This window comes from Typha angustifolia, chromosome 14 (genome assembly GCF_048772165.1).
Source record: "Typha angustifolia cultivar Huaian chromosome 14, ASM4877216v1, whole genome shotgun sequence".
Taxonomy (NCBI): Eukaryota; Viridiplantae; Streptophyta; class Magnoliopsida; order Poales; family Typhaceae; genus Typha; species Typha angustifolia.
The window spans coordinates 11,605,620-11,632,457 of NC_133252.1; the positions used below are offsets into that span (position 1 = coordinate 11,605,620).

Sequence of the window (26,838 nt, forward strand, 5' to 3'; positions counted from 1 at the left end):
TTTACATCACTGTAATGTTTGCATATTGTAATTTTGTCACCATCATACAGACTTCTCTGAATAAGATATGCAATAGTTCAATTGGTCCTGTAAATAATAGAGCAGACGAATAATTATTCACATATCTCAATTCGATAGATCACGAGTTTATAAGTTAATTTTACGATAGGCAAATGAGTTAATCATCACCGATATATAAGCTAAACAAGGTTATCGAAATAAACGTAGGATATGAGATAATAAATGTAAATTTCCCTGTAGCATGTCCATTAATTGCTTTTCAGAGAATTATAACAGAGAGTCTACTTTCTAAATGGAAAAAGGATAGATAGATGTGATATGATTTGGTCCCAACTTTGGAATTGTCACATATTTATTGTGAGCATTATAGATCTTTGGAGTTATATTCGGTTTATATTATAAATAAAGAATAAGAAAAAGTCACTCTTAATCCAATATCTTTTGGATTTGAATCGTTTATCATATTATTATTATTACTACTATGACTGACACGCGTCAAAATTCTAAATCCTACACGAGCCGGTCGTACGATTATTGTCGGGTCAAAGTTGTTGGACACGAAAGGTAGCAGATCCTTTTAGGTTCGATATGGCTAATAACTCATGTTATCGATTATGAGAGAGATAGACAATTAGGTAGGCCATCAATTAGGCAAGCATTGTTACTACGTAATAGTTGTGTTCAATTCTTTTACTTTATTTTGATTCATTTTTTTTAATATCGTATATATATACTAAGACAAAGCTAATATTTTAGATAACTTATAATTAGTCTATAAACTTATATTCTATCCACATAAAATAAAAGAAACATGGACAAATAGTTATGTTTAATTAAAACTTAAGCTACCGCTGCACTCTACCCAGTGATTGAGTTCTATTAACTTATAAAAAATGAATTTAATTTCCAAGTATTCAACCTATATGTTAAGATGTAATTAATTTATTTTTGAAGCATTTTAATTCTTTCTTATTTTCTAACATCGTAGCCAAGCCGGACAATTAAATATCAAATGACTATTTGACTCTTAATTCTTTTTAAGTAAATATAAAATGGTTAAGAGAGTGTCTAAAGATTTATCGTATCTATGACTTACAGGAGTAGAGTGTATGGGATCAAATTTATTTAAGAGGTTTTATATAATTGAGGACGTCAACATACCAGGAAAAATAAAAGTGGAGATTATAATTTTAAATAGTTTAATGAGTAGATTATTATGTACTCAAAGATTAATACATAGAAAAATACAAGGAGGCAATCAACGTGCCCATAGTACAATAGCAAAGGAAACACTAGCACTGGAAAAATATAATATAATATAATATAATATAATATTATACAAAGTAAGAAGTTGCTATGTTTTCTAAACAAGAATTAAGAGTACACTTGTGGGCATTAATCAACTGCGTCAGTGAAGAAATGGCTCTTAAGTAAATGATACGTACTTGTTGATGTAATGCCTAGTATTCTTTCTTTTTAATGTTAATCTCCGAATCTATCTCATGCATGAATGCAAAGGATAAGAACGAATGCGTCCAACCAAACACATTAAAAATAACGAAGAGAGTGGGGCCCAAATCTCTCTGGCCGATCTTAATTTGAGACACCAGAGAAGATCTTCAATTTGGAAGCCTGCGTGGCCCTAAGAGAATTGATTGGAATTGCCAAAAGATGTCAAAAAGTTGTTCAGCACAGAGGCTGCTAAATTGCTAACTACTCTTTTTCTTTTTAACACGTTCTTTAATTCATCTTACACTATCTTTGGAGGTTATGAGTTCGATATCAACCCCAAATAATACTGTAGATAAATTGTTTGACGATTTGGTATATTGATTCGATTTAGTTGATGGCTCGACAGTGCGGTTATCTTGGAGGAACAGTTCAGTAACGCAACAACTTAGAGCAGATCTCGGCGACGTTTAATTCGAAACAATTGTTCGGCAATGCATATGGTTTGAAGCCTAGACTAAGTAGCTAAAAGCTTAGTGAAGCTTAAATATCTCTGTATCTAGAGAGTGTTAACTATTAATCTAGTTTATATTTAACCCTCAAGCTTATAAATAATATATATATTTTTAAATAGTTAAAATATATTTTCGAGGAGTGCGAAGATGTGACGCATTTATGCACTAGATCTCATTGTACTTTAATAAAAAAAGAAGAAGTAGATCTCATTAAATTTGGAGCTGCCCTTATAACATATTAAGATCATGAAATATTATATGGTATTAATTTGTTAGTTAATGTGATAATAATAATAATATTATTTTTAAAAATTAAACGGTATATCTATTTTCTAAGTTGAAGTAATTTAGTAATTAACAATTTAAATAACAAAGAAAAAGAAAAAGGGTAAAGAAAGAACAAATTTGGTCATTTTTTAATTGTAATCTAAAAAGAACAAAAGAATTATATCAAAGAAAGAACAAGAATCTACCTACCACCTCTCATTTGAATCATTAAACGTCGTCGTAGAGTTCAAAAAGCCCGATCCATTTTTATTGGTCTTCGCTTTCAAACACGATACTGCACTGGGACCCACTTCCCCCCCGCCTCGGCGTTGACTCTTGATGAGACTACTCTTTTCCGATGTATTTTTGTCCCCATCTCACTTGAATCTGTGATTGAATTTAAAATTAAAATCTTACTCTTTTGGTTTTTTATTTCTCATTGTATTTAATTAATTTATAAACCAAATTTAAAGATACTAATTGACTAATATACGTATATATTTGATATATTGATCGTTTTACATTATGTAAAATGTAATTTCTGAAAATAGAAATTGCGAAACGTGCAGCGAACCGGGTTTTATTGTCTTTGAATCTGATCCGAAACCCGGTCGAGATCTGGATCCGGTCACCGCCCGTTCCCTTTGTTCCTAGTCATCCTCCTCCTCCTCGCCCTCTTCTTCCTACCCCACCTCGTCTACGAATCCTTTCGATCGTGATAGCGACAGAAAGAGACTGAGAGAGAGAGAGAGAGAAGAAGAAGTAGAAAAGCGAGGGAGGGAGGGAGGGAGGGGAGCGTAAATGACGAAGAAGGTGACGTATTCGCGGTTAGAAAGGCAGCGAAGTAGCATTTGAGGAGGTCACTGTGGAACTAAGGCGAGCGAAGACGACTCCAATTGTGGGACGGCTCTTGCAGCTATTAATATATTGAGCTTGGCGATCTGCGTTTTGTTCTTCTTGTGGTAGAAAACGTTGTTTGGTTGAGAAAAGGAGACGCCTTGCTCTCTCTCTCTCTCTCTCTCTCTCTCTCTCTCTCTCTCTCTCTCTCTCTCTCTCTCTCTCTCTCTCTCTCTCTCTCTCGCTCCCGCACACCCTCTGGAATGGGGGATCACGCGGCGCCGTTGTTGAAGAAGTTCTACTATGAGAATTGTCCTGGTTGTGCTCACGATCAAAAGAAGGAGTTGCATCGGGGGATTCCTTACAAGGAGTTCTTGTATGTTTGGATTGCTACGCTTTGCACGAGTAAGAATACTGATCCTTGTTTGCTACTATTTGGGTAGGTGGCAAATATTCTTATCCTTTCTATCCTTTTCCTTATCTTTTTGATTGTTTGAGCCTTTTTAAGATTCTGGAATGATCAATCGAAAAGAGGATCCTTTGCATTTTATTATATACTCTTTTTTGGGGTCGTGTAGTGGAGATGTTGGGCAATGGATGATGTTGTTTTGTTCTATTTCTGATAGTAGAGGGCGACCCAGCTCACCAAGGTGACACGATTGAATAAATTTGGGGAAAAAAGGGTTCTTGAAAATCTGTGACTTGGTTTAACGAGGTGATCATGCAAGATGAGTGACCAGGAACTGTGTTTTTACTTGGATGTATTGGATGCATGCCACTTTGATTGATACGGCGACGTCAGACTGCTTTTCTCTTGCAATAATTCAAGTTTTACTAGTTAAGAGGAGTTGTCGCTCCTTAGTTGCGACCTTTAGGGCCGGTCATAGACATCTAGAAACAGACAGTACACATCTATGCTAGATCTAATATTGTGATACGTGAAGGAAGTTTTTGATGATATAGAATTTGAATCATAAATAACATTTTAGTAGCACCTGTTGTGCTTTTACAAATTATCAGTAGATAATGGTATTGTATCAGCAATCGTGTTTTTGCATTTAAAACAGATCTTTTTGATAGATCTTGAGCTGTGCTGCTAGAATCTTACATATATTTGCATATAAGGTGCTAGGCTGTGTGATGGACAAATGTATAGAAGAGAGTAAGGATGTGATTGGTGCTTTCATGCCTGTCAGACCTTACCTAATGACAATGACAAGCCTGACTTGTTTGTATTGAAATTTAATGATGAAATGCAATATGAATAATAAGGTTCACATACATGATAATCTAGTGGGCAATCATTGAGTTGTTTGTCCTAGCAAATTGGACAGGTTAGGCTCTAAAAGATATTGAGAAATCTAAGCTAACTTTGAGAGGTTGGGCAATGAGTCTCCAGGTTAATGAATGATGAGACCTTAAAGAAACAGGAGAATGTTGATGTTGATGGAATTTGTAGCAAATGTCATATTCTACATCTCCCAGACATTCATATTGAACGTTTGGTACGTGTACTAGGTGTTGTATTCTGATTTCCTAGACATCCATACTGAAGGTTGGCCAGAAAACATTGAAGTCATAAAATAAACAAAACAAGTAAGAAAATCAGAAAGTAAGGATCTCATAGCAAAGTCCAATATTGAGAATAATCTTGGATGGAAAAGGTGGAGGGTTGATGCTGGATAAAAATGTGCAGTAACTAAAACTTTAAGTTTAGTTAGTGTGAGTGCAAATTACTAAATGCCAGAGTGTGGACATCCATAAACCAAAAGGTAGATATGCGGTGGCTATGATTATACTTACAGACTAGGAGTTTCCAGTTTCCACCACTAGTATAAAAAGGTATTTTAGCAGTCCAAGGCTGTCAATGGCAAATGATCATATGCTGAAACATGGTGAATAAGTCAATGCATCCAACAAAACTTGTTTTTGTTTTTTCTTTTAAATAATTGGAGAGTGTCAAAATAATTTATTACAATAATTTTTTGTTTTCCCAAGTAATAGCATTCATACTCTCTACACCGGACTGCTTGACAGTTTTGTTCTGAGTTCAAGTTGAGTAAACATCTAGAAGAAATTAACAGCTTAGTATTATGATTTCGACCTCGTGTAACCATCAATATTAGTTCTGTTGAGGTTCAAGTTTTTTGGACTGGTTGGATCAGGCCTTAGGTTTATGTGTTAGACTTAGACCATCATAGCAAAGATCTACTTTGATTTATCTGCTATTTGTTTCAAGTAATCTGGAAAATAAATTTTTATCTAGTAGTTTTAGTTCACATTTCCCTGACCAAATATGTTGGGGTTTCTAACACTACCTTTTTTTTTTCCCTTTTCAGCTTTGCCAATATCATCCTTGTTTCCCTTCTTATATTTCATGGTATGTATGGTATTTGGAATCTTTTATTTTGTGGTCATGGTCTCATGGCTAATTTTTAGTAGTAACATTATGCGATATTAGTGCTTGTGTCCTCATAAAACTGAAAAACTCTAAGTGATTCTTCTTGTTGATTCTTGAGAACTGTTCTTTCTTAGGAGTGCTATTAATAATTTAGTACCTCTCCAGTAAAGCTACTCAGCGTCCTATATTACTCTGCTTAATATTTTTTTTGTAAAACAATATTATTATTGCTTACAGCCGTTCCATGATGGGGCATCCGGTGAATCTCTAATATAAAGCTAGTTGGACCACCTATCCCTTTCTTTCGATGTACTTCCCATATATGCTTTGTACTTTGAGAAATTGCTAATTCATGACCTGGCCCTTTGGGCGAAGAGCAGTTGTGAACTGTACTGTATAACAATCATTCATGGCAATAGGTTATGTTGCACACTTGCATTCTCTCAACATCTAAAGAAGACTAGCTGTACTATATAACAATCATTCATGACATTAGGTTATGTTGCACATTTAATCTCTCAAAATCTAAAGAAGACTAGAGTTTCTTAGTTTCCTTGGCTACTGAAGTGTCAGTAAAGGGTGGTTTGATAATGTTTATCTTTAAGGCATATATCCTTTGGAAGTCTCCGAAATAACTAGTTCCAATATACATGATAAGGATAACTATGAATCCCTCTCTATTAGGATATTCTATATGAATTCATGTATTCCTTTCATTTGTTTTATATTCAACTTTATAAACATGATCTGCTGTATTTTTGCTCTTTTTTGTCCTTGCAGACCCTTTCATGTGAGCAGAGTCCCTATTATTATCTTATCATCTTTTCTGGTTCATTTTAACATTTTTTTCTCATTATGAAACCTCTGTTTTTCATCTAATATACTTGGTTTTCAGTAAATTGTCACCCTTTTAAGTTTTACCACATCTGTGTGTATGGTCCTCCTAATTCCATTTTAGTTAGGCTGACCCTCAAAATGGAAAGATTCTGATGTAAAAACCATTATAGGATTCAACATACTTAGTCATACTCTTCCTCAATGCTCCAAAATTTGTCACATAACACCCTTATTCACCTTCTTTTGCTGTTTGCTGATAATTAGTTCTATAAAATTTCCTCTCGATTTTATATGATAATAGTGCTGATCTAATAAGTACACTGTGGCATATCTGCGCATATCATTTTGATTATAGTACAACATATAACATATAGCTAGTAGGCTAATTTTCCATTCCACTACCCCTTCCCCCGATGTGTTTTCTTCCTGCTTCCATCATAATTGGTGCAGTTACCTCAGTAAATGCAATAGCTGCCACCCTTTTCTAGTTTCTATCTGTTGTGCTCTAACAACCTTTGGTAGCTTTCTCCAATATCGTGGCTTTAGATGATGATCTGCACTATCAGTTCAGTGCCAGCAAAGTGTTAAGATGTTGGTTTGTGATAGGTATGATGGCAGGATATCATGTTGCATGTTTGCGGAAATTAGTGGTGTTTTATAACTGAATTGGATGGAATTTGCATTTGTTGTATATGGCCATTTAGTCCTAATCAGATATTCAACAGATACTCTGAACTTTTAATTATGCTTACTTTATTGTTTATTCATTACTCTTTCTTTCCCTTTTAACAGATAAGAGACCTTAATATCGCAAAAAGAGAAGAAGATATTGGATTTTATGCTGGTTTTGTTGGTAAGTGTCTTATGACTTGCTTGTGGTATCATGTGAAGCGACAATCTCGAGTCATAGCTTTTCCTGATATGGTTGATGTTTTTCAATAATTCTAGGTGCTGCATTCATGTTTGGTAGAGCTTTGACTTCCGTCCATTGGGGGATAGCGGCTGATCGATATGGGAGAAAACCTGTCGTAGTTATTGGCATTTTAGCAGTGTCAGTAAAACTTTCTGTCTTAATTCTTGTCATTTGAATTGAAAATTGCTTAGAGTATAAATTTTGCTTGGCTTTTCCTTGGGTGGGTTTTTATTATTTTCTGATATTGATACTTCAGGATCATATTTAACACTCTTTTTGGACTAAGTGTCAATTATTGGATGGCAATCACTACAAGACTACTTCTTGGGGCTTGTAATGGTTTACTTGGCCCAATCAAGGTAATTAGAGTTATGTTTATTTTTGATGTCCTTTAAGTTGTCGCTAGCTGCATTTCACAACTTTTGACTTTTACAGGCTTATTCTATAGAAGTTTGCCGACCAGAACATCAAGCTCTTGGATTGTCACTTGTAAGTACCTTTATTTGTAGACTTTCATATTGCTTTTCAGTTTATTTCCTTCTATCAGGACAATTAAGATAACATCACTTAATCGGATCTCATGCAGGTCAGTACTGCATGGGGAATAGGTCTGATAGTTGGTCCAGCTATTGGAGGGTACCTTGCACAGGTAATGAACATCACATGACATTGCACAGTGTGCTCCATTTGTTGCCGTGTTGTTTTAAGTCTCACATTCAAGATTTAGTAGAAGATAAAAGTTCATATTTTAACTGTTATTATATTATATGTTTACAATATGTGTGAAGAGTTAAACTAGTAGTAAAGGGTTTTAATAGCAATTGAAGTGATGGACCATTTTATGCATATTGGCATTCTAGTCGAAATAACTGTAAGTTTTCTTTTAACTATCTACCTAAAGAATGTCATTTGAAAGTTCCCTAACAAGCTTAATGTATTTCCACATGAAAGCAGATTTTGTACTAAAATGCTCTTTTATGCATAGGAGCCTCATGCACTGAGATACTCTTTTAGTAGTATGATCTGGGTTTCTTATTGTTTGTTGAGTGTGTAGACAGATTTTATTTTATCCAAAAGTTTATCATTATTACAAATACCTTCTTCTATTCTGTTTCTAATGTTTCTTTAGGGTATTTGTTAACTTCATATATATTTTTCTGTCTTATGCATCAGCCTGCAGAAAAGTATCCAAGTATATTTTCCCCAGAGTCCTTTCTTGGGAGGTATGTTTAGAGAAAGTGAGATCTGCTTCCTTTAAGTTTAATCACTTTTCTTCACACTTATTTCTTGCATTCAACTCTGTGTAGGTTCCCTTACTTCTTACCCTGTGTTTGTATATCACTCTTTGCCGTTGCTGTATTTATAAGCTGCTTATGGCTCCCGGTATGTAACTTATTTTTGATATCTTATCCTTTCTTATAAAGAAGAAATAGTGCTGTGTGTTCTGTTGCATACTGGAATTTCAATGCTAAGTTATTTCTTATGTTTTTAACTTTCTCACCTTATTAGCATTCTCCATTCCAGGTCTAGCAAAACTAAATTGTATTGGCATAAGTACCTCTCCTACTTGCTGTCCGGTTCTCAGCTTAAAAGTGTTTTATACATCATACATACTTTGGTTTTAGACTATTAGGTAATAGAGGGAATTCATGCTGAAGACCATTGATCTGTCATACATTTCCATGCTTTAACAAGGCACTACAATTGACATCTAGAAGAATATTGAGAACTCTGGAATAATTATTTCTTCAATGTTTACTGTGGTTCGATGGTACAACTTACTCATGCATTGCAAGTATGATCAAAGTTCAGCGATGGTCGGTCTCTTAGTGTTCAGGCCTATGAAGCATGGATAGTTCGTTTGCTCCTTCATACTAGTATCCAACACGAATCGGGTATCCATACAACCTGATATGTCTCGGATACAATTGGAGGAGCATCCAAATTAAAAAAATTAATTTGAACTTTCCTATGCGGCTTCGATATGGCAGGATACGACTCCAATATAGCGGGATATGACTCCGATACATTTCTTGATCATCTAATTATTTTTCTTTTTTCTTTTTTACTAAAAGATGATATAAAACATATATTCTATATGTATATATAATTACTCAATCCTTCATGATATTTTAAGGCATTGTTTATTTGATAAAGGATTAAAGATTTAACTTAAAAGCCACTTAACGATTAAAATTAATTATAGATTAATAGTTGAATTAGGTTTTAATGTTTCACTAGTATTTTGAGTTTTATATTAGTTTCTATTACAATATTATTCTATAATTGTAGGCATGTAAATACTAAATCTGTCGCTTTCTGATGCAAATTTAGTATGAATGCAATGTTTTGAAGAACAATCGACTCAAACAAGTAATTAGAGTAAAATATAGTAAACAATAACTGATAAGAAGTTAATTGATTAAAAGGATCACTACTAGATAGAAGGAGAAAAAACCACTCAGATAAGACAGTAGCTTCCTCAACTCTCAAATAGGCACGTTGATAGCAGAAAGGCATAAAATATGGTGTAAGGAAAAACTTTAGAGTTTAGGTTTACCAATAAATAGAATAGTAGTGCTTTTACTTTGAAACCAAGTCCTTTTCTCATCTAAGCACCCAAAAATTCTCTTTTACTATTGGAATCTTCTGGACAACAGTAGTAACCAACGAAAAAGTAGAGATTAAAGAAGAGAGAAAGTAGAAGATATTAGAGAGGAATCTTAAGACAGAGTAGGAGCAAGGGAGAGAAAGAAAGAAAGAGAGGGAGAGAGAGAGAGAAGAAGAAAACCACAGGGGAGAAAGTGAGAGATCTCAAATAAATCTTATTCCAACTTGTTCTTATTTCTCATGCAATAACCCTTAAATAGGTTAACAACTTTGATTCTAGCTGATTCTAATAGGAACTTATTTTCTAATAGGACTCTAATGGATCATCTTATTTAAATTGACTAACCCAACGCAAATATCATAAAAGAAAGTCCCATTACAGTTTAGGTAATAAATCAATGTGGACATCCCCCACATATAAGCTTACCATAACTATCAATTGAGAGTCTAATAGGAATTTATTTCCTAATAGGATTCTAATTGATTAAGTCTTACCTAAATTGAGTAACCCAATTTAGGTAATAACTCAATACGGACATCCCCCGCATATAGGCTATCATATCTATCAATTGACTAATTCAATTGATTATTTGAATTAAAATCAACAATTAGACCAAAATTGGACTCAAGCAATTTTATTTTGGTCAATTGAAGATGATGCCCACATCACTTTCTTTCCTTTTATCTTATTATTTTAAGATAATATTTTTTTACCATATGTTATATTGGTTGACAACAGATTGAAAATATATTATTTATTTATTGGCGTATCCATGCCTTATTCGTATTCTACTTTTAATAATTTATTTTATCCCCATATCCATATCCCTGTATCCCCTTATCTCGTATCCGTATTTGTGCTTTATAAGTTCAGGCTTACATTGCAAGTAAATTTAGTCAGCTTTGAAGCTCTTGTATCAAGTAATCCTCATCTAGATAATCAGACAAAATGCATCCTATGATCTATAATTCTATAAAGTAGGCAAAACCATGGATGGTCGTGCGGCGTATCTGCACGTGGCACAAGGGGTGCCGCACGACACCCCTTATAATAGCTTCGCCACTCGTCATCAACTTCATCGTCGAGCTACCCGTTGCCGATCGCCGCTCGCCTTCACCGTTGTCGTCGCTTCGTCGAGTGCCGTCTCTCTCTCTCTCTCTCTCTCTGGCTAGGGCACCCGATGAAGCGACGACGAGTGGCTAGCGATGGCGATGGCGACGGCGACGACAACTGCGAAGGAGAAGGTGAGTATCGCTTACCTTTTTCTCTTCTCTTACGGCACGGCCAGTAATTGCGCTGCATGTGCTGTGCCGTGCCTGCCGGTGGTCGGCACAGCCATCGTCAGGCAAAATATATTACATGCACCGTCATGGGTTGAATCCATATTCAATCCTTTTTCTGATCACATTAGTTGTTATTGTGTGGCTTGATTCTGGCTCTTCCCATTATTTTCTAACATTCTCTGGGAATGCAGTGAGGTGTACTTGAACATTTCTTTATCATATTGTTTACTGGTTTCATCTTCTGCACATGTATTGATCCAAAAACATCCATGAAACTGAACAATTCTGATTTTGGGTTATTTATTATTTTTATAGGAGACATTGCATAAGCACAACATAAACAGAACTGGTGATCAGTCAGTTGAAAATTTGGAGTCTTTGGCTTATGATTCTGATTTAAAACAACATAATGAAGAGAGGGAAGGTGCAGCTCCTAAGCAGAACCTATTCAAGAATTGGCCATTAATGTCATCTATCATCGTCTACTGCATTTTCTCCCTTCATGATATGGCTTATACTGAGGTAACCACTTTCCTCTGATGTGCTCTATTTCCCTAAGTATATGTGCAACCAGTTTGACATAGTCTGTGTTACTGTGCTCTATGGCACCATGCACATACATAATTATATACGAAGTAATAATCAAGGATATAAAGTACATACGAAGTATGGAGTCAAATTTAGCTGAATAATATGTTGTGAGAATATTTTATTAATAATTGTGAATAAAAGAAACTGCATAGAATGAAGAAACTAATCTCTAGGGAAAATGAATAGCTATTTCCTTGAGCTGTCATGCTAATCTGAAGTCTGGACTTCAGTAGATGTTGTTTGAAATTTGATATTTTGTGGAGTTCCACAACGATGATTTTGTCTTCTTGCCGCATTATGTTCTCATATGATCTGTTATATCATTATTTGATCAGTCAAAGTTTGGTCTCTTAATATCTTTTAAAATACAATTTATTTAATTAGCTGGTGAATCATCTTTGTCTATTATAAATTTTACAAGTAAGTCAGATCCTTATTAGTTCGATTCTCATACATTAAACTTTTGTCAGATATTCTCCTTATGGGCTGAAAGTGACAAAAAATATGGTGGACTAAATTTTTCATCTGAAGATGTTGGTCAGGTGCTTGCATTCTCAGGTAATGAATAATGATGCCTTCATCTGATTTGGAACTTGTTTGACTTTTTTCTGTTATTATGTAACTATCAATTGCATGATCAAATCATCGCTGGCCTGCAAGTTGAGCTTGGAATTAAACAGTCACAGAGATAGAAGCTAGAAGTTAGTTGCCAATCTGTTGTTTAGTGGAACCAACTAAGAGACCTGCTTCTGCAAGCTCAAGGCTGTACAGTCCAAACCAATGATGGCCGTGCCGTAAGAAAAGGAGAGAAAGAGGTAACACCTTGGCTGTTGACGTCGCCGCTCCTGGTTGCCGCTTGCCGTCATCGTCGCCTGAGCTCACGTTGAGTACCCTAGCCACACACAGAGAGAGAGAGAGAGAGAGAGAGAGAGAGAGAGAGAGAGGGTTTATCGGTTAAAACTTAAGTTGCTGATCCAGATCTGCAACTTAAGTTTTTCCTCTTCCTCGGACCCTAACCTGACACGAGCTCGGGCGATAGCGAGCTAGACGACGAGGTCGATGGCGAAGCTATTAGAAGGGGTGTCGTGCGGCACCCCTCATGTCACATGCCGGTACGCCGCCGGTACGACCATCCATGGTCCAAATAATATAAAATTGGAGTACTGGTATTGATTCTTCTAAGCTATTAGAATAGACATTAGAGGGCATTTAGACAACCTGTCACATGTTGAAAATGGAAAGGTTAATGTGGCTCAATGCTCAGATTTTGTGTGATGACTAATGACATGATAAGATTGGTCAAAAGGTGGTTACAAGTTATGACACCAAACTAGAAATGTTGCCATGCTTCTTTTCAATAGGAGAATTATGTGCAATGAATGGTAGTAACAAATGAGCATAACCGTGTGAAATTTTATATACAATGTGAAGGATTACAGAGCATCCACCTCCAAAATCTAAGACTAGATCACTTGTTTGAGAACTACAGAAATGATGAAGGCAGTGAGAGCAGTTCCAGTGGTTGCTGATTTTCTGCATGGAGAAATGGCTTACATAAACAACACTTTTCTATTTAAAATATCAAATGATGAATATCAAGTAAGTTTAACTATGACAACAAAGTAAAAAATGTAAATTTCCTTGCTAGATTTGACAGTCTATCAATGCCTATGGCTATCAATGTTGGCCAGTCTATTGGGATGCCAAGTTGGCTTTTAGTACTACTGAACTCGTTATGGGAGGTCTTAATTCTTAGTAAGACTGGAAACTGCCTAACTTCACAAGGATCTACTAATCTAATATTCAAAACTGCTATCTGTCCACCAAATTTTGATATTTCATAAAAGCTTCAAGAAACATAATTAATTGTCTTCTTATTTAAACAAAAAAAAAGAAAAAAAGAAAAAAAGAAAAAGAAGAGATGCTCAGATCTGCTTATTAAATGGTTGATAATTTTTCTCTTGAACTTTACATTATAATTGAGCCTTACAGCAGTTCAGTAACGTCTAATGGTGAAGACTATGTGATAATACTGCTTTGAAGCATTATCTGACCTTTTTATGGATTATATTATGTATATTGAGAAAGTTTGCATCATACTGTAATTGTGGAGCATCATTATTGACTCTCTACTTGGTTCTAGGTTTTGGCCTTCTAGTATATCAACTTTTCATTTATCCTCAGTTTACGAGAGTCCTTGGACCTGTTACTTTGTCCCGTGCTGCAGCAGTAAGTAAATGTTGCCATTTCATTTTATCTATTGACATCGATTTTCCTTAATGGGTACTTTTGTGAAACTACCAAGATCCAACTTAATCTTGCAGGTTCTAGCTATTCCGCTGCTTGCTTCTTATCCCTTTATGACAAACCTGTCAGGAAATGAACTGTCAATTATCGTTTGTTCTGCATCCGTGCTGAAGAATCTTCTCTCAGTGAGTATTTTTTTCATTTTAAATTTTGTAAGGATCTTCTTGTATTATAAAGCCACTTGCGACAATTTGTCCTGGCAAATTCTCCCCTTTAAAAAAAAAAAATCTGCCTATGTTTGTCGACAAGTAGATACATATACAAGAAACGAATTGTGGTTACATGTGTGGATGTATGTAGCACTAGATTGGTGCTTCTAAACTTGTCCTCTTTTCCTGGATTTCACTTTTGTTGGATAGCAACTAGAGTTATTCATTTTCCTTTTCTATTTCAGCTTAGGTCGTACATTAATATGGATAAGAACACTAGGGTGATCCTTCCCTGTTCTACAGGTTCTGTAGATTGAAACCTATACAACTCACGTAGCTAGAAATGAGGATAACAACTAGATATGATGCTGATGACATTAATGTTTAGTATTTACCTCCCATAGGGAAATGGATTAATGAGAAGGACAAGTGACAGCAAAACAGATTTTTAGAACAGAATAGAACTCAGATGATGAATAGACCTTTAATGTTCCCTCAACCAGATAAAATAAAGGATTGGAAGAAATGAGAACAAAGGTGGTTGAACTAATCATGAAAGTACTGACAATTGATGGGAATAACAAATCACAGTGTGTCAGACAATATATATAAGGAGAAATGATATAACATGGGTTAATGCTGGAAACAATTTGATCATGAACTTGTGTCAAATCTTACTATTCAGAGGGAGGGTTAGTTTTTCCACTAAAAAAAAATAAGAATTATTAGATGATTCTAAGATTCCTAGCTTGAGGTTTCTATAGGTAGACCCACAGCACCCTTCAGACCTTGATGCCTGCGTCTCTTACTTAGCTTCTTAAACCTTAGTAATTCAACATGGGACTAGGCTTCCCATACCAATCGATTACTAAAGCTCTATCCTACTTCTGTTCGATCAAAGCAAAATAGTGGCTTGGCTGTCTGACGCTTTCTTCCCCAGGTTCGGTTCATCCACGTTTTGTTTTGAGATATTGGTGCTCAATGCTTGTGAGCACCATTAATCACTACCTCTTTAAACCTTTGATGATAAAGTCGTAGGTGAAAGCGGGCCTTTCACCCATACTCATGAAAAATGAGAGAGCAATCTTATCCATTTCGAGATAGTTGCTACCTATATGTTCTGATTAATTTACTACAATAAACCCACTATTCCAAGCGCAGGTCCCGTATTTTTTTGATTAATTGCTAGACTGTGAAATGGGAGACACTGTAATGCCATTTTTTGTTTGACCTTTGGGTCAAAATGATAAATTCTCAATAAAAAAGTTTCATTTTATTATATAAGAAGGTAAAGACAGATTTTGGAAAGGGTAATTATCTGAGTGATACTATGCTGGGTTTCTTACTGATATTTACTATGTTTTAACTCGAATAGTTAACAAACAGCTGCCAAAATGTTCTTGCAATTTATCTGGAGCCAATGTAGCATTCTTTTTACATTTCACAGCTGCATAAATCTGAATGGTTCAGATCTTTCATATATATATTGCTTTCTACATGGAAAAAATCGTTTCATGCTAGGATCTTTCATGCAACTTCTTGTAATGTGTACTTTTTATTAATGTTATCAGGTAACTATCATTACTGGATTATTCATCTTACAAAATAATGCTGTGGTAAGCGTCAACTCATTTTGATATCCCTTAGGTAGTGTTGTGCCTTCATGCCATCAGAACTAATTATCAAATAAAATGTTGATTATTTCAGCCTCAAGATCAGAGAGGAGCTGCAAATGGCATATCTATGACCGGACAGTCCATTTTTAAATCAATTGCTCCAGCAGCCGGAGGTGTTTTGTAAGTACTCTCTATATGAAATACCTGTCACTGTGCAAGTGTAAGCCGTTAATAAAGTTGACATAAGATATTCATGTTCTTAATCTGTTTAACGATTAACATTATTGCAAATGCGGATCTATGTCTATGGATACTCTGCAGTTCATGTTAGTTGACTTGGATATCAAAATTAGAGTATCTTACATCTAAATGATATGTACCTACAGGTTCTCGTGGGCACAAAAGCGCCAGCATGCTTCATTTTTTCCAGGTAAAATTTGCCATCATTAGGAGCTGCCTTCCTTCAAGTTATCCTGATAAACCTGTCTTATCTGAAGTTTCAAGGGCAGTAAGAGAAAAATTATACTGGCTTATATGATTGGACACCTTAAGTTTCAAGTGCTAGTAAGAAAAAAATTAGGTTTTGGTATACTAGTTGAGAAGTTTTCATGGTTTCAGCTGGGTTTCCAAGTTTCAGCTGAAATTAACTTCTGTGGCCAAAACTAGTTTCCTAGTTTATAGCTAACTCCTGATGAAATCAATCCTACTATTTAGTTCTGTAGAATGGAACTAGACCTGGAAGAACTAAACTAGGAAAAGTGATACTTGTTGGACCAACTGAACAGAGGAATATTTGGACTTTCAGACCATCTGAAGCTCAATAAAGCTACTTTAGAAAATAATCTCCTACACTTGGCATCAAAGTGTATAGTCAATTTAATATCTAAATGATATCAACAAAAGTGGAAATGTTGATGAGGTTGCTCTAGCTCAAGCTTACATTTTTTTGTCTTTTAGCCAAGGTTCTAACTTCTAAGTATCATTATTGGCTGTCGGAGAAAATGATATATATCGGCAATATTGACCAAATCAGTTAGTTTGAGCTATTTTTAATATACTTAAATTCTAAAAATTAGTATAAAACAAAAATCTTAGAAATAGAGAAAAGACAAAGATAAGAAAATTTATATGACTCAGCATAAGAAGTAACCACGTACTACAAAAAGTAAAAATACCAAGAACAATAGCGAATTCTAGATGGATCTAGTAAATATTTATGCTCATCATTATTATCACCTTTGTAATGGACGTTGCAGGGAGCCTTCTGTAAATGAGGCTAACAATCACCTTTACAACAGAGGTGAACGTAGGGGTGTTGAATGAAAAGCTAAAAAAGGGTGGAGTGAAAGAAGAAAAAAATAGTAGCAAAAAGGAAAAGAGAGAAAAATATGAAGGAAATATAAAATCTCTCTCAAGGAGGTCAATAATTAATGCCCCGAGTTGTACTAATGTTAGATGCAACTTACGATGCAATCCAGACTGCATAAAAGCAAATTCATTTAATTTTTTTTACTGCTGATACTGTGTTAATATTGATACAACTGACAATAGACTAGTACAACGATGGTCGTGCCACAGGCACAGTCCGTGCCGACTGCTGGCCGGAATTCGGATCCGGATCCGCAACTTAAGTTTTAACCAATAAACTCTCTCTCTCTCTCTCTCTCTCTCTCTCTCTCTCTCTCTCTCTCTCTCTCTCTCTCTCTCTCTCAGCTAGGGCACCCGATGCGAGTTCGGGCGAGCGGCGACGGCGATGACAACAAGGTCAATGGCGAAGCTATTAGGAGGGGTATCGTGCGGCACCCCTCGTGCCACGTGCCGGTACGCCGTCGGCACGGCCATCCATGGACTAGTACAACGGATACTGGGCCGAACCCAAGTGAAAACTAATTTCAGCTCCGGTTTCGGTACATGTCAGTATTTAGCTAATACTTTGAACCATGCTTTTAGCCAAGTAAATTGCAAATTCTGAAACTTTATGTCTAATATATTTTACCACGCAACTTTGGAAAATTCTGCAAGCTAGGATTAGAAATGATTTGGCTCGGCAGGAATCAATCTTGAAAAAGAAGAGCATGGATGTAGGAAAGATAGTCAATAGACTTCAAAATCAATAGCCAATTTGAGTTGCCACCAAATCACTGATGACAAATTAACTAAATATATTTAGAGTAATCAATATGCTTTTGATAGTGAAGACCAAACCTCTGTATCTCTACTACTGGAAAATTCAAATAAGTAATTTTTTTTTCTGGAAGAGATAAAGAGGTTACTTCAACAAGTCAGCATGTTATAGAGATATTTCCCTGAGTTCCATAGAATTCTCTATACCTGTGGGTATTCCAATTGGGTTGTAGTGTCGAACTTTGCATTTGCAGAGCCATACAAAGTCCAAACTGTATCAAATGTGAGTATCCAACTTGAATAACTGCCAATTTTGCTTTAGTTCCATCAGAATTGTTATTCACATTCTTTTCGCTGATGTTTTGACCTTCATTCGAGATGCTTTTCCTGATATGTAGGTGACCAAATGATATTCCTCATTTTGAACGTGGTTGAGTTTATTGGACTCCTCGCAACCTTCAAACCCTTTCTGGCTACCCAGTAAACATGACTACTGCCTAGATGTTTAGTGACTGAGCAGGAGCTTATTGAAGCAAAAGCATGAATTTCAGTGTTCTTCCAGCATGGGAAAATTGAGCCTTTGATGTGCTCCAATTTAGCAATTTGAGGTGTTAGCCATGATGGTATATCATTTATCATTATATGATGAGAGTGCAGAGAATTGTAATTTCTTATAGGATTATATTGGAAAGGCCATGTGCATCAGTATGCACATTTTTTTTTCCATTCGTTCAGCGAGCAAGATTGCTTGCATTTGTATGAACTACTAAACAGTATACGACGGTGTTATTACTGATCTCCATTACCTCTGAGACAATGAAGGTATTGGATGTTTTTATTTTACTGGCTGTTGACTTTGAGCTTTTCATGTCTGATTTTACTTATGAAGTTTATAACATTATATATATGTTGAATGTAATCTCTCTATAAAATTCTTATGTTCCTGGTCATTGGCAGTAGATGCTGACATGAATATAACTCATTAGAACAGAAAAAGAAAAGGAAAGAACAGTGCATGACTTTTCCTTAAAGTTCACTATTGCTGCAAATTTCATTATCATGAATGTCATGTTACTTGGTAGTTGACCTCGACGAGGATTTTAAATATTAAAATTAGCAATTCTAGTTATTATTAGCCATCATATTTGAGACAGAGTTCAATGGTTGCTAATGTTCCTTCACAGATAATAAGAAACCTAAAACTAGACAAAATTGTAGAAATAATGCAGACCAAACCTTACGAGCTCCTTGGTTCAGTGACCAGAAAAAAAAAAGGATCTTGTTCTTGTAGACCTATTCAAAGAATTTTAGTTATTTTTTAATCTTATTATGCCCGATTATATTGAGAGAGAAAGGATATACACTAAGAGTGGGAGAAGGACTCCGAAGTGGAAAATTCTTTTGTTGCGTTCTCTCTAAGTTTTTCATTTTTCACCTGGTGATGAGTAGGAGCATCTTGATGCCTTCACAAAGAGGGTAGGTATCCTTGTGATTCTCCACGTCCGATGGTTGCCCTAACAGGAGGACCATGAGTGAACATCCCGTCTGGACGAGAAGCGATTGAGGATAGAGAGGGTGAAGTCGCAACCGAAAGAAGATATGATCCACGGATTTGATATCGGCTTCATAGAGGATACAAGAAGCTGGTCCTATGAAACCTTTCTCGATGAAGTTCCACTTGACGTAAAAGTCAGACGATTCAATTTTTGTAATTTAATTATATTTAATTTTTTAATTTAGTATATAAAACTGAGTGTATATATTTTTTATATTCAATGCACATTCTGCACGATTACGTATATAGTACATACTAAAATATATTATCATAAAGCAAAAAAATTAACATAACTAAATTGTAAAAGTCCAAAAATATGAAGGATCAAAATGTGCTATGGGAAAACTGAAGGTACAAGAACTGAAGATCCCTCTTTGAAAAAGAATGAAAAGTAAGTCTGTAACCATTTAAAGGCTGGTAAGAAGAAAAAAAAATCCTTGATGGAGAATTTTGCCAAGTTTTCTCTCACTACTTCTCATTTCTTCTCAACTATCACCAACAAATACACAGAAGTTCCACCACAATAAAGCAACCACAATATTTGGTGAACAAAAAGAGTATTCAGATCTCTTTCCTATTACCACAAAAGAAAATCATCATACAACAACTCTCTTCTAGACATTAAAATGTAGTAGATCCAATTATCGTCAACTTGTCACCTGTACAAATTTTTTTTCTTTTTTTTCTTTCTCCCCGAGTGTTACAATGCAAACAAACAAGAATAAGCTTCAATGTTCACTAAATAAATCTAATTTACAGTTACTCAGCTTCAAAAAAATTCTAGGCATCTTATCTGATCGTTTACATGAATTCAAGAGAGATATAATTCTGCAACAATGTGCCTGAATCCTTCCCTTGCCCAGTTGGAAATCTTCATACGACCTTTGGCTGGATTTGTTCAAAGTCGAACACCTCAAACATCAAGCGCCGGACATCTGGTTTGCCATACACAGTGTAGGCAAGCCCGTGTATTGCTTGCTGGACCGAGGTCGTTGCTGGATTCCTCAGCCTTCGGTTGTGCTCAAATTTGTCTTGGACTGGCTCACCGTAAATGACATAGTGGTGAAGGTGCTTGTCCCTCAAGTACCTCCCGCAAAACTTGTTCATTAACAGCCGGCGATGCTTTTCCTGTAGCCATCTTCCAGGGGCATCAAGATGCTTCATGAGTAACCTCTCAGCCATCACCAGATCCTAAAGAGAGTAAGCAGTTGAAGTATAGGTATTCAGAATAAAGTAATGGATATCCAGAAAATAACAATATAAATAATTAGCATTGACCTAGTAGACTATATTATAACTTACAGTATAAGGGCATACAAATAGTTCTCAACAATTAGAGAAACCTAGTAACAATTGACCTAATAGGACTGTATACTTTCTAAGAGAGAAAATGAGTACGATGTTAGTGCTTTAAATGTTTGGTATAACTGTAATGTACCTGAATCTTTTGCCCAACATATTCCAACCGCTCGTAACAAAATCGTGGATGTTCAAACTTGTACTTGGAAGGATGCAAAAAGCACAACTGCAGAAAATAAAAGGCATTAAGATCATGCTAATATTTAAGCAACGAGCAGCAGAAGCACTATTAACTTACTCAATATAAAATGATCAAGGAATGCGATATAGTAGCATCACCATAACCTACATAGTATATCTAAAGCACGTACCAATCTTCATTTATAAAAGATATAAAGAGAATGCCACATAATTCAATATAATATTTCAAAATACTGACTGTAAGGAGAAGCAAATTTTCTGATTCTACAACTGTTTTAGTTGATTATTCAAACTAAGTCTTATAAAGCTCATTTTTAAGCAATTTGCGTCTGCAATATGAATTATGATCGCTATAGAAAGAAAACACTCTCATCCATGAATTTCCCAACATATGACAGAAAAATAGATCAACAAGAACTGTTCCTCTGAATTTAGCCAATGATCAATTAAATTACAAGTTAACATTTTTGAGTTAGAAAAGAGGACAAGAAAAGGAAGTGAAAAAACTATTTTCATGTTTCAACTTACAAATGAACCTGGTATGGGCCACATCCAAGAGAGTTTCTTCTTAATTGGTATAAGACTATCAGTCAATCTCTAATATTATCCTCCCATGAAACCCAGCCTCAGAAGTTACTGGTTTCTTTTTCATATGTTATCATGTTGACATTACAGAATTCCGCAAGGTATTAATTTACTGAATTATTGTAATTAATCATTAATGATGCTTCCATTAACTTTCAGAAAGGCATTAATACTTCCAATGCAATTCATTCCTCCATCAGCCAAGTGCTGAAAGGGTTTAGGTTCACATCTTTCTGATATGATACAATTTAATTTCTATGCATATCTATGTGAAAGCACAAAAGATATGAAAATAATTTACATGTTCAATTATGTCTCTGTGCATGTAAATATATTAGTATAATTTTTGTTCTACAAAAATCATGCATTTAAGGATTCTAAAAAGGGGGGAAGGGCTATATCTTGATCGTGCATTCTCAGGAGCAGATTGCAAGAAAAAGATAGAAAACAGGAATACAGACTTTCTGAAAACATAACAATAACATGTGTTGGCTCTACATAAGCTCTCTGATAGATTCTCCAAGTGATACACTTTCTGACCAACATGAGAAACCCACATAAGATTAATCCTTAGGGCCTACAATTGACCGTGCATACTTAATTTAAAATTAAACCATGTTACACATTCCTTAGCAATCTCCAATAATTGTGTAACTGATTGCAAATAATACTTTTATGAGAAATGTTTTGCCTGTTATAGGAGCAGACACATTGTCAGGAAAATACCTGAAGCCCAAGTCCAAGTTCAATGTTCCTGGCTTCCGTGATTTCCGGAATCCTGTCATTCACATTCAAAGGGTAGCCAAGCGCTTCCAAAACTTTGGGTCTGTTGTCAAAGTCCCAGATGTTCCCTCGAAACCGATGCATACCTGGAGGGACACATGCCCTGAAAAGCCTTGGATGTGCAAAAAGTGCATCTTGTGGAGGCTGCACAGTGATGTTCAATCCAGGATATAAGAATGCAGTACAAGTTTAGACATGCAAGAAAAGAAAGCACAGTGAAAATATGCATGAGTCTGGAAAAAAAATATAAGTAAAAGGAAGTAGAAAGATTATATGCCTTATAGGCAGCAACATCTTGCCAGCTGAGAAGTCTTCCTTCAAATTCTACTGACACATAATCTACATCTTCTAATTGCCTCCTTAATTTTGGCTGACAGCTCTCGTCTTCAGGGTCCATTGCAAATGCCTCGAATAGAACACGGTAAACTTCAGGCATGCCAAAACACAGATATATAGCTCCAAATAATGCCCAGAACACAGATCTGACAATAGAAGACAAGACAAGCAAGATCATTAAGTTGTTCTGAAGGGCAAGGCCATGCTTGAATTCTCATTTGATACAATAATTTATTAACAAGGCAATAGGAATAGTAGAGTCAAAACATGCAACAAGATTAATAGCTTACAGCAGATGATAGAAAGTCAAAGCACAAACTGAAGTACATAGTTCGCCTTTAATAACATTATCATTAACAGCACACATGAAGAAGACATTTTTTATGTTTTATTTTTCTTATAAGAAGGCTTTCAGGCTTCATCAGATTACATAATTTCTTGGAACTCAGAAATGTGCCTCAACCTAGAGAAGCGATCAAAGTGAATCATCCTCTCACCATTTTGTGCAGTTTTTGGTTCAGCAGCACATGCTACAGAATAACTATCAAGAATAATGTATAAATTAACAGGGAACGTTGATGTGAAGAATATAGAAACCCAACTACCAGATTCTATTAATGCCAAAACTTGTCTTGTTCTAGGCACACTAAATGAAATACAAATACAGTTGGAAAAACTAAATCACACAAGCAGAGATATGCCCCCATAGCAGTTAAGTAACATTAACATATCCAGATGTACAAAATTACAAACTAGCATTGTTCCTGCAAATCAATGTGGAAATATTAGGAAACCCTTCCAACATATTGCTAGGTGGAGCAGATGCATTTCAAAGCCTAAAAATCATAACTACAATATTGAGTATAAATATTTTTAACATAATATATTGAAAAGCCCAAGGATAGAAGGTATTAGAAAACCTAAAGTAAAGTGCTTTAATCAAAGTTAGTAGTTCATCTACCACAAGTGATGGAGCTTACCTAATCAAGATAGGACTTTTTCAAGAAATATAATTTTAGATGGGAAATTTCCACCTGACGTAGACCACCCAAAAGTTCCCAGTATATTCTCCCACCCAATTAAGAGACACTATAGTTCTTGAAATGGAAAAGCTAGGTTGCATATCCGGTCTACACTTTAACATCTCAAAAAGATGGCTCATTTAAAACTTACTTGACTGGCGGCTCTCTCTCCTTCCTGATCAGCTTATCCATCTCATCATAAGGAAAAATCAAATTCTGCAAGCTCGCAGCTTTGATCCATTGGGGCAGCGATCGTTTCCCAATCAACGCATACACCCTCTCCCTCATCGGTCCTGGCGACTCTCTTGGATACCTCTGCAAGAAGAATTCCGCGAACGCCAACTCGAGCACATGCTGCCCTAAGAACCAAAGCCTGGAATGCCCATTCCTCACATGCCTCATATTAGTCCTTTCACACGACGGATGTTGAAATGCCAAGTAGAGCAACGTATCAAAATGCTTCGCCGGGTTGTCATCGTCGAACCGATCGGACGGCTCCAATGGATAGCCAAGCGCCTGCTTCGCCTCAAGAAGGTACTCATCTATCCAGGTTTTATCGGCATTGTTCAAACGCGAAGAAGGCAAGCAAGAACTCAATAGAGGAAACGCCTTTAGCGACATCTGGGGACTGTTGAGGAATCTTTCCGTCAATTTGGCGTCGTCGAGAGGGGGTTTCAGTATGAACCTTTTCGGGGGCACCTTCTTCTTGGGAAAGGCGACCTTTTTACGCTCCGCGAGCTCCCGGAGGAGCCTCTGGGGACTGTTTGCGGGGCTTTCCTGATGTGGGTTCGTGGCGATAGCGAAGATATGGCGATTTTGGGAGATGGGTCGGTGGGATTGGGGAAGATTGAGGTGGGTTTGGAGAGGGAAGGGGGCGAGGGATGAGGAGAAGGAGAGCTCCATCGGCGAGGAGATTAAGGTTTTGGGGTGGTTTGGGAGAGATGGGTGGGACAGGATTTGGAAACCCATCTTGGAGATGGGAATTTTGTTGTGATTGGGGGACGAGAAGGTTTAGGAAGCCATTGATGGAGATCTTTTTGCAGGGGTTTTGGGTTTGGAAGATAGGAAGAAGAGATAAGGTAATAGATATTTGTAAATTGCTATTTATAATTTAGTTCGTAAAAATCAAAAAGGTTTTTTCTGCAAATAACCACCAATACGTAGCACCGTGAAGCAACCCGGTTCTGCTAGGCTAAAGCTCTAAGTCCGGCTCAAACCGACTCAAAATTAATATCGAGCGGAGCATGAGCTAGAACCAGCTTGCTTAAGCTCAGCTCAATAGGCTCGGTATAAGTGGGTGCCGCTTCGTTCTCCGTCGGTACCACCTCATCCTCTGCTACGATGGGCCTCCTCCTCCTCACCCTTTTTCTTCTTTGACAACGGCAAGCCGCCGCGGTGTAGCCTCCTCTTCCTTCGACAACGGTAAAAAGCTGCGATGCCCCACCTCCTCCTCCTCCTCCTTCTTTGGCTAGGTTTGGGCTCGATCTGACTTGGTCGGCTAAGCTTGAATGAGACTTAATGATAGATTCATTTTAGGCTCGAATTTAGTCTAGCCTTGAACTGAGCCAAGCCTGAGCCTACTTTTTATGCTCAAAATTAATTTCAAACTAAGCCTGAGCTAGAGCTACACCGATAACTATATGTTAACGTTATAGCAAAGCATCTCCTTCTTCAAATTAACAAATGGACTCCAGGTTCTTTGGAAGTTCATAAATCATAAGGAATAATCGAAGCATAATTTTTTTTAATAAAATCCTTTTCATTTTAAAAATATAGAACACCTATATTTAAGACTCTAAACTGTTGCCATAAGTTTTATGTAGAACTTCTCATTATTTTTAGAGATATATCTAACTTAGAGCCCTGAAGGCCTGAAATATTTTTTTTATTATCCATATATTTCCATTAAACTAAGAAATTAGTTTATATATATATATATATATATATATACTCTTAAACTAAAAAAAAAAAGTAACCACATAGATTTTTAAACTAAAAAACTTTTTAAATCAAGAAGTGTACCTTAATAATAAAAAAAGTTCAAAGACTATAAGTATAAAACAGTGATAGTTCCAGAAATTTAAGTAGAATTATTTTTTATTTTTATAATATTCTTACTTTGTAATAATGTAAAAAAAATTAAATATGAATTTGTTAGTTGTTCATAAAAAAGGAAAAATAAAAAAGAGAAGTTGAAAATCACTAAATCTGCTACAAAGTTCCTGTGGGTTAAAGGCAAAAGAAATAAGGGCGTCCACCTTGTGGCTTGGGACAGTATCACTCAACCCAAGGCTCTTGGAGGGTTGACTACTATGAACCTTAGAGAGGTTTGCTAGGCCCTTATAGCTCAAAGAGCTCTCCAGGTTTTAAACCATCGTGTAATGGTTTTTGGACCGACTGATTCAGGACAAGTACAGTACAGCCCTGGTACATTAAGAAAAGGGTCGAATTACCTGGGAGTTGGAGACTGCTCAGAGAAACTATCCACGTTAAGCATGGTTTCAACTCTAACTCTATCTAGAGGGACCGATGGCCTTCTTTTATCAACATGAACTTGGTTAACAAAGTTCATGAGGTCTGGAACCTCATTTGTGACAAGAGCTGGAACGAAAGTTGGCTCAATGACTTATTTGTTTTGAGTCTTACTGAGAGGATTCTTGAGATTTAACTCTCTATTATTGGGGGCTAAGAAATTCAGATTTGGCTTTTTAACATATTTGGTTTAGCGTCTACAAAGTCGGCTTATAATATGCTCAATATGATTGACCTGGTGGACTTAACTACTTGGAAGGGATGGAAAGCAATCTAGCAGTTAAAAGTGCAGACAATTAATGTGTTCTTGTAGAAGGTAGCCTAGATCGCTTGCAGATAGGAACATTGCCGATGGGCTGAAACTAGGTTGTCCCAAAATGTGCCGCACTTGTAGCCTGCATGATGAAACCTATGATCACATCCTCTTTACTTGCCTTTTTGCACGAGCTATGTAGATAGAATTTAACAAAACTTAGCTCATAGGCGTGTTGGACCACACCTGGTTGGAAGATGGCTAGATCTTAGCACTTGATAACACAAATAGTCAAATCGATCATTGATATCATCAGGTACGGTAGTTACATTATGGAATATCTAAAATAAT

The 26,838-nt window shown here is 36.1% G+C and overlaps 2 protein-coding genes across 3 annotated transcripts; one reads left to right on the forward strand and one right to left on the reverse strand.

Moving 5' to 3' along the window:
- The first annotated feature begins 3,065 nt into the window (after positions 1 to 3,065).
- On the forward strand, positions 3,066 to 18,784 carry LOC140775603 (protein ZINC INDUCED FACILITATOR-LIKE 1-like). 2 transcript variants are annotated; one of them, XM_073118983.1, is made up of 17 exons: positions 3,067 to 3,494; positions 5,429 to 5,469; positions 7,120 to 7,180; positions 7,276 to 7,378; positions 7,497 to 7,599; positions 7,676 to 7,729; positions 7,827 to 7,889; positions 8,414 to 8,463; positions 8,548 to 8,623; positions 11,450 to 11,656; positions 12,196 to 12,283; positions 13,869 to 13,954; positions 14,050 to 14,157; positions 15,753 to 15,797; positions 15,889 to 15,977; positions 16,184 to 16,227; positions 18,320 to 18,784. In XM_073118983.1, exons 1-17 carry the CDS (start codon positions 3,353 to 3,355, stop codon positions 18,403 to 18,405), a joined length of 1,446 nt encoding a protein of 481 aa, XP_072975084.1. In that variant the 5' UTR covers positions 3,067 to 3,352; the 3' UTR covers positions 18,406 to 18,784. The 2 variants fall into 2 exon arrangements, with proteins under 2 accessions (XP_072975085.1, XP_072975084.1); XM_073118984.1 differs by lacking the exon at positions 5,429 to 5,469 and having other exon boundaries at positions 3,066 to 3,494.
- Positions 18,785 to 20,016: 1,232 nt separating this feature from the next.
- Positions 20,017 to 24,778, reverse strand: LOC140775696 (ribonuclease III domain-containing protein RNC1, chloroplastic). Its single transcript, XM_073119101.1, has 5 exons — positions 23,854 to 24,778; positions 22,622 to 22,826; positions 22,288 to 22,488; positions 20,915 to 21,001; positions 20,017 to 20,667 (listed from the first exon to the last, which is right to left on the reverse strand). The coding sequence occupies exons 1-5, from the start codon at positions 24,669 to 24,671 to the stop codon at positions 20,350 to 20,352; spliced, it is 1,629 nt and encodes a 542-aa protein (XP_072975202.1). The 5' UTR covers positions 24,672 to 24,778; the 3' UTR covers positions 20,017 to 20,349.
- Positions 24,779 to 26,838: the final 2,060 nt, after the last annotated feature.